Source organism: Nematolebias whitei, chromosome 18, assembly GCF_014905685.2.
Source record: "Nematolebias whitei isolate Nwh7 chromosome 18, NemWhi1, whole genome shotgun sequence".
Classification (NCBI taxonomy): Eukaryota; Metazoa; Chordata; class Actinopteri; order Cyprinodontiformes; family Rivulidae; genus Nematolebias; species Nematolebias whitei.
The window spans coordinates 3484453-3492913 of NC_056515.1; the positions used below are offsets into that span (position 1 = coordinate 3484453).

Sequence of the window (8461 nt, forward strand, 5' to 3'; positions counted from 1 at the left end):
TTCTGGACAACCTGAGGAGACCAGTTGTTGGAGGTTCTGGAGGACCTGAAGAGACCAGCTGTTAGAGGTTTTGGAGGACCTGTGGAGACCAGTTTTTAGAGGTTCTGGAGGACCTCAGGAGACCAGTTGTTGGAAGGTTAGGAGGACCTTAGGAGACCAATTGTTGGAGGTTCTGAAGGACCTGGGGAGACCAATTTTTGGAGGTTCTGGAGGACCTGAGGAGACCAGCTGTTTCAGGTTCTGGAGGACCTGAGGAGACCAGTTTTTGGAGGTTCTGGAGGACCTGAATAGACCAGTTGTTGGAGGTTTAGGAGGATCTAAGGACACCAGCTGTTAGAGGTTCTGGAGGAGCTAAGGAGACCAGCTGTTGGAGGTTTTGGAGGACCTGAGGAAACAAGTTGTTGGAAGTTTTGAAAGAGCTGAGGAGACCAGTTGTTGGACATTCCGGAGGACCTGAGAAGACCAATTGTTGGAGGTTGTGGAGGACCTGAGGAGACCAGTTATCAGAGGTTCTGGAGGACCTGAGGAGACTAGCTGTTGGAGGTTCTGGAGGACCTGAGCAGACCAGCTGTTGGATGTTTAGGAGGACCTGTGGAAACCTGCTCTTGGAAACCAGATATAGGAGGTTCTGTAGGACCTCAAGAGACCAGTTGTTGGAGGTTTAGGAGGACCTACTGTAAGGACATCAGCTGTTGGAGGTTCTGGAGGAGCTAAGGAGACCAGCTGTTGGAGGTTTTTGGAGGACCTGAGGAAACGAGTTGTTGGAGGTTTTGAAAGACCCGAGGAGATCAGTTGTTGGATATTCCGGAGGACCTGAGGAGACCAATTGTTGGAAGTTCTGGAGGACCTGAGGAGACCAGTTCTCAGAGGTTCTGGAGGACCTGAGGAAACTACCTGTTGGAGGTTCTGGAGGACCTGAGAAGACCAGCTGTAGAATGTTTAGGAGGACCTAAGAAGACCAGCTGTTGGAGGTTTAGGAGGACCTGAGGAAACGAGTTGTTGGAAGTTTTGAAAGAGCTGAGGAGACCAGTTGTTGGACATTCCAGAGGACCTGAGGAGCCCAACTGTTGGCGGTTCTGGAGCCCTGAGGAGACCAGTTGTTAGAGGTTTTGGAGGACCTGAGGAGACCAGCTGTAGAAAGTTTAGAAGGACCTAAGAAGACCAGCTGTTGGAGTTTCTTTAAGAGCTAATAAGACCAGCTGTCTGAGGTTTTGGAGGACCTTAAGAGACCATTTGTTAGAGGTTTTGTCCCATTCTGGTCTGATGGAGGACTCTAGGATGCATATGTTCTAAAACCTGTATTTCTGCAGTGATGTGATTCTTGCCAAATGTGTAAACTTGCAATGCCAGAGGCACTAATGTACCAGCTGGTTTTGATTCAGATCTTTTCATGACCTTCTTTTGCTCCTGGAACTTCTTTTTTAAAATATGCTGTTGTCATAAAGTTTAAAATTACATTCTTTCTTTAGTTTCAACATTTGATACACATACTGTGTTCCACAGTGAAAAAAATATGGGTTTATGAGATGCGCAGATCATGGAAATCTATTTATTTTAATTTTAAACAATACACTAACTTTTTAGAATTAGACCTGTAAATACAAAGTTTCTGGTCTATTTTATTTTAACATTTTATTTTATCTGTGCATAAGAAACTATAAGAAAACACATCATACTGTCAGTTTTGCACAGATAATAAAATGTGATGGTGTTGCAGACTGGTTCTGACTTTAAGCTTACACTAAGACTAATAATACATCCCACTTCTACAGATCTACCTTGAACATTTAAGATGTTCCTAATTAGCCGTACTTCATATGTCTTCCTGTTCTGATGCTGTTCTAAGGTGGATGGTTGGTTTTACTCCACCTTAATCTGTCCTTACATAAATCTGATTGGTACAGAGGTGATGGCCGTCAGTGTGTTGTACCTGTCAGGGACCGGGTGACGGCGCTCTCGTACAGTGGAACTCCTTCTCCGGCATTGTTGAAGGCCTTCAGGGAGATGACGTAGTGCGAGCTGGGCTCTGAGGGGTAGAAACAGGGCTTAATTTGAGCTGGATCCTGCCAGAAGTTCTGAGAATGCTCTTATTTTGACAGGGTGCTCAAAACTGTTTGCTTGGATCTGGTAACTCTCAGGCCTAATAATAATAAATTTATGAACAAATTTGACAGCCTTGGACAAATAAAACCTGTATTGTATTGTAAACTGAAAATAATTACATAAAAACTAATTTTAAACATAACAAGCTTCCTAATATCACACCAGAGCTTTCGCTTCGCATTTCTGCTTCTGCTTTAAAAAAATCTCCGCCATTAAAAGTTCAAAGTCATGGGTAGTTTTATTAAAAAACACAAAAATGTAATTAAACGTTTGGTTTACTATGCATAAGTTCCTGTATTTGTATTTGGTGAACAATCTGATGTGTGAATCACTGCAGGAGTTATCCAAACTTTCACTGAACTGCAAAGAAGAGACAATGATCTCGGCAAATAAAGTGCTTTGTCATGCAGTCAGAGTATTGAAGAGATGTCTGAGCGACCCAGACGCTTTTTTGAATTGAGCCAGAGGGGAACTGCGAGTAAATCTTTTCTAAGCCAGTGACAAAGTGCTAAATATTAGGCAGTTTTTTTCAAAGTGTGACCAAAAACTTAGAGCAGTGCTTGTTGTCCCACGGTGCGGAGCAGGGAGGATGAGGAGGCGCACCTGACCGTGGAGTGGGATATACTAAACAACTAGTAGATAAGAAATGATCCTTTACTTAATACACTTGTACATCACACAAAGTATTTAAAAGTAAATTATAAATATGAACTGGTTTCAGTGTCGATTTTAGCCTCTTTTTGGGGGTGCTTAAACACCCCAACATTTTAACTCAGCACCTCTGAAAAATAAAGAAATCCTCATTAGGATTTTGTAAGGAAACAGTTCTCAAACCTAAGATTCACCAAAATATTGAATACATATGGAATAAATTATGACAGTCTTAAACGAGCCAGTAAAATCTATGATTTATTTTTGCACGAGTCGCGCCACCTGTCAATCAGTCCAGTAGGCACGTCAGCAACTGACCAACTGGCGACATCAATTTGTCCAGAAGTGAACACCCCTTACCTGCAGAGCTACAGTGGTTTTGCATTACGAACGCTTTGCAGTCATAGAGATTTCAATAATGAGTTTACATCTTTTGTTTCATATTAATCTACTGTAATGAACCTTTGTACAATACACCAGAACGGAGGAAATAGCATTCACTTTATTCAAAATTCTCTGGGGGAGGACCCCCAGACACTCCCCCACTAACACCCCCGCCCCCCTGGCCCGCCCGCTGTACGTATTCCGGCATCGTTTGAGTTACAAATTAAGCACTGGGTAGATAGGAAGAAGAACTTTAAATAACACTCAGCATTAACATTTTGACACGTCAGACATTGAACAGATTGTTTAATGTCAAGCAGGAACGACAGGAAGCTTTCACATATTTTCCTTTTTCCTCCCGATGAAACAGTATTATCCTCTGAGTTACTTCTTCCCCTCAGTTCTGACCTAACTCGAAATGCTCATCCGATCCAACAGCACGGCGCGTTTCCTCCATGTTCCACCAAACTGTTTTCAGCAGAACCGCTGAGCTGGCTGCTGTGCTCCCCAGAAGCCTCGCCACATTAATTAATGATAAGCATGAATTATAGACGCTCCGTACGTGTGCATGGAAAAACATCTGGAATTTAGCTTTCATTACCACTCCATTATGAGATCTGAGGGGGAAATTTTCAGTGCCACATTAAAGATTCGTCCAATTTGTTTTTGTCTTCTTTGGCATCCAAATTGCTTGTTCCTCTCATCAGGAAGAATTTTCACAATTAAATTTGCACTTCGACTAGCTTTCTTATTGAATTCCTTTAAATTATTGATTGTAATTAAATGGCGATTTCATCATTGCAATGAATTAATGGAAGCAGAGGAGCACTGTGTCAGTATTGGCACTTTGTCTGCAGGAGGTGGAGGATTTGTGGAGGGTGATGTTGTACATGTGTGGTGAGCAGATGTTTCAATGAGGCAATGAGCAGGTGTAACATCTTAAATACATAGCAGGGGGTCCAGACGTAGGAGGACAAAAAGTGTATCAAATTAAGTCAAACTGTTCTTCCTATCTGCAGTCGGAGAACATTTTATATTTTCTCTGCCTTAAAAACATGACTTAGTACAGCCAAAACTAAAGCTACGTTCACACTGAAGGCAACAGTTGCCCACATCAAATTCTTTCTGTGATCCAGGTTTCATTTGTACCCACACACTGTAAACAAATGGTGAGTTGCGGACTAAAAAATAGGCAAGTGACAATTAAGTATATATAAAAAATCAAACAACTGTGGAGTTTGATCCACAAAGAAAAGTCCTGCCCACTTTTCGAAAATGTAAACCTCATTTTACAATGACACATCAGCTAATGTAGTGTCTCAATGGTCCACTCAGGCTCCTCCCACTGGTATAATTTTTCTGAACTGGAGACACGACTTTGTACTTTTCCATGCTTTCTTGGCTCGGTTCCAGGGACGTTGCCATGGATACAGCATGAATACATCAAGGGCAGGAATTGTTTCATTACTGACCTTTTTACAGTCACGAACACGCTGCCTTGTGGTCAAGATAATTTCATGCCTACTTACAGTTCATGGAAATACATGAACTCTAAAAAGTACTCATGTCTAACTCAGCTAGCTGCTCTGCAGTCATTCAGAAGCCCAGCAACGTTACAGGCTACTATCACACCGTCAACTGCATTATAAATATGTTTGTATTAAAACATCAATAAAAACGTAGGTGTATAGGACCAAAACAAGAACTGAAAACAACCGGTAATAGCAATGAAACTACTGAAGCACGTGTTGCCTCATTTTACACATGAGCATCAGTAACTGCAAAAATAGTCAATCAGGGAGGTGGACAATAAACAAGGAGATTTAGTAACAGAAATTTTCAAAGAGTACATATATTAAATAAAACAAGAATGAAACACTGTGTCAGAGCATCTAACTGTGTTTCCCTGGAGACAGATGGAGTGACAGTACTTTAGGAACAAGGAGCTGTCACAAGTGAGGCCTACTGGAACTTTAAGTCCGCTAACAAGGTTCACATCTTGCTCCTGTCTGTTGTGGGCATGTCTCGGAGCAGTGGCGGCTAGCCCATAGAGGGCACTAGGGCGCTGCCCACCCACTGGAACCACTCACCATTTTACATTGAAGACTTAAAATAATTAAATAAAAATGAAATAATAAAATAAAAAAATATTTATAAATATATGTACATTATTTTTTATTGTGTAAAATAAATATTTTATTGTTAGTGATGAGTTAAGTTGTTTCTTTCAAAAATGTTGTCTGTTTGGTGACGTACATCCGGCCCCTTGGGGCACAAGAATCTTTGCTCATAAACTATCATTAAAAATTGGACATGCGCACTAGCGCCTCTTTTTACAAGAGATGAGAAGATTCTGGGCACCGATATCTGCGCCCGGGGGCATGGATGAATGTGAATGTTACCCATTGATTGTACTTCCGGTCCGGACAGATTTTTTTGGTTGTTTTTTGTCTGGGAACAGATCTGTGCAGTGACACTCTCAACCAGGCTGGCTGCAGGTAGGCTTTAAGCCACTGAAAACCCTTTATCTAATGCCTATTTGCCATTTCTGACTGATATGCCTTTCAACTTTTAGATGCCTCTGTTTGTGAAAAAAAAAAAAATCTTCATTTGACTCTGTATTCTAAAGTGGGAACTGATGAGTTTGTTTTTTTGTTTGTTTCTGGAGCTAGCATGCTAACGCTAACTTTTTTCTAATGCCTATATTATTATGTTGCCATTTCTGACTGAAATGCCTCTCAACTTTTAGGTTTGTGAATAAACCTTCTGTCACGAATCACGTCCCATAGATTATATTTTCTGTCAACCTGATCACCCTTTAATGTTTGCAATAGATCTTTTCTGTAAGTTTCATTTATTCTGTCTGCTCAGGTAATGTTTATTTATACATGTTTGTTTTGGTGTGTCTTCTTTGCATGCTGGTTGAGGGCGACGTCACGGTTATTTAGTTTTGTCTTCACTGCATCCAGCAGCAGCTGATTAGAACTCAACTGGCTGCACCTGTCACTCTCACCCTTTAAAAGCTTCACTCTTCCTTCTCTTTGTTGCCCGGTAGTTGAAAACATTTCACTGTAAGTAGATACCTCACATTCATGACCCTGCCTTGTTTCCCCATAGCCTTAGAGTCTCCTTGTCATAGTTTACCTGTCTCCTGGTTCCTGTCCGGCTCCTGGTTCCTGTCCCTACCTCTTGGTTCGACTCCCGGCTCCAGGACCCACGACTTACCCGGACATCGTCTCTCGCTCGACCCTTTGGATTACCACGTCTTCTGCCTTCAGTTCTGACCTTCACCTGCACGACTACGCCTCCTCGTCTTCTCCTCCGGTACCTCCTGTCATCTGCTCTCCGGTTTTGGACCCAGGCTTGTTTGACCACATCTCTGCGCTCAACGGACTCAACACCCACCTGTCGCTGCGGCCGGCTGCAGCCGGCTCCTCACCGGACTCAGCTTCTCCAGCAGCGATCCGGATCAGTTTGGACCTCGTCAGTCTCCAGAACCCCCAAGATCATCTGAGATGGTTAGTGGTCCTCCACATTCTGATTTTTTGCTCTTCACTATCTCCTGCACGACCACTAAACGATCTCTGCCTCATAGACTCGTTCCTGATCTGGAACCAGAAACAGAACCCGAACCAGAACCCAAACCAGAACTAGTACCAGAACCGGTCCAATCTGCAACACTTCATCTTGGAAATTAATATAATTTAATTTTGACCTTGTGTGGTGATTGTGGTCCAACTGTAAGGGGGTTTGTTACAGAACTACCGGGCCAGAATGGACCACTCACCACCAGCAGATTGGCGCTCCAGAGTAGAAGGAGCTATCATGACGTTGGAGTCTGGCATGGAGGACATACCATACCATACCATACCATACCATACCATTTTATTTATAGAGCACTTAAAACAGCTACAAGGCCAACCAAAGTGCTGTACAGACAGAACAACAGACAACACATGAAGCAATATACAAACTGAAGTAAATCAGAAATATAGACATAAAAACGATGCAGATAATAAATATGACGACAAACCAGTGTGGAGCGTATAGGTTCAAAACACAGATCCTCTGGTGTTGAAAGCTACTGAATAGTAGTGGGTTTTTAAACTTTTAAACGGGATTTTCAAACCGAGAGGGAGGGGGCCTGTCTGACAAGCACAGGTAACTCGTTCCAAAGTCTTGGTCCTGCTACAGAGAAGGCCATGTCACCTCTGCGCTTAAGACGAGTTCCTGGAACTGTGAGGAGCAATTGGTCCGCTGACCTCAGGGAACGTGGTGGGACATACGGTTGTAGCTGATCAGACATACGGGGGGGGGGGGGGGGGGTCAAAACTGTTCAGCGATTTGTAGACATACATGAGTATTTTGAACTGGATTCAAAGGTGAACTGGTAGCCAGTGTAGTGAGGCCAAAACTGGAGTAATGTGCTCTCTTTTGCCTGTACTGGTTAAAAATTGGGCTGCTGCATTCTGCACCAGTTACAGTAGTGCAATGGAGGTCTGACTGATACCAAACAGGAGCAAATTGCAGTAATCAAGCCTAGATGTAACGAATTCATGTATTATTGTCTCTAGGTTATTTTTGGACAATATGGGCTTCAGTTTAGACAGCTGCCTCAGTTGGAAGAAACATGATTTAACAATCATCTTTACATGATTGTTAAGTTTCAGGGAAGGGTCCATTATCACTCCCAGATTAGTGACTCTGTTTTTCTGACAGGGTTATAGTGGAAAGGTCGATGCAGTGGTTTGTGATTGTGTCATTGGGAGGGAACAACATGACTTCAGACTTCTTTTCATTGAAACTTAAGAAGCTTAAAGCCATCCAGTCCCTGATGTCAGCCAGGCAGTCGAGCAGAGGTTGAATAGAGCATGTACTATTGTGTTATTGTGTCTTAGGGGGAAGTAAATTTGACAGTCGTCGGCGTAAAAATGAAACGGTATGTTGGGTTTCCAGAAAATTGCACCAAGTGGCAGCAGGTATATAGAGAATAGCAGGGGATCCAGGATGGACCCCTGCGGAACCCCCCATTTAAGCTCTGTCGCTGCAGAACTAAAATCCTTGATGGAGACACTGTAGTGAACTAGGCCTGAGGTCAAATCCTGACCTTAAGGACCTTATGGGACAGAAAATGTCATTTCATTGATTTGAATCCAGAAATACAGGTTGACCCATCCTGAGACTTTCTTTCTTGAATTAATCAAGTGAAAGAACACTACTTTCGATTATCATTACTATTTTACAAATGTTTGATAATCAAATTGTGTTAGTTCAAACCATTTTTAAATGTTGAAGTGAACTACTCATTTAAATCAACTGTGAA

At 42.4% G+C, this 8461-nt stretch overlaps 1 protein-coding gene across 1 annotated transcript in view; it reads right to left on the reverse strand.

Annotated features, from left to right (window-relative positions):
• The window catches only part of dcc (DCC netrin 1 receptor), a 506882-nt gene that overhangs the window by 215336 nt on the left and 283085 nt on the right, over window positions 1–8461 (reverse strand). Inside the window, exon 14 of the mRNA XM_037692532.1 lies at window positions 1931–2026. Coding sequence (XP_037548460.1) covers window positions 1931–2026 — 96 coding nt within the window. The remainder of the gene's footprint in view (window positions 1–1930; window positions 2027–8461) is intronic.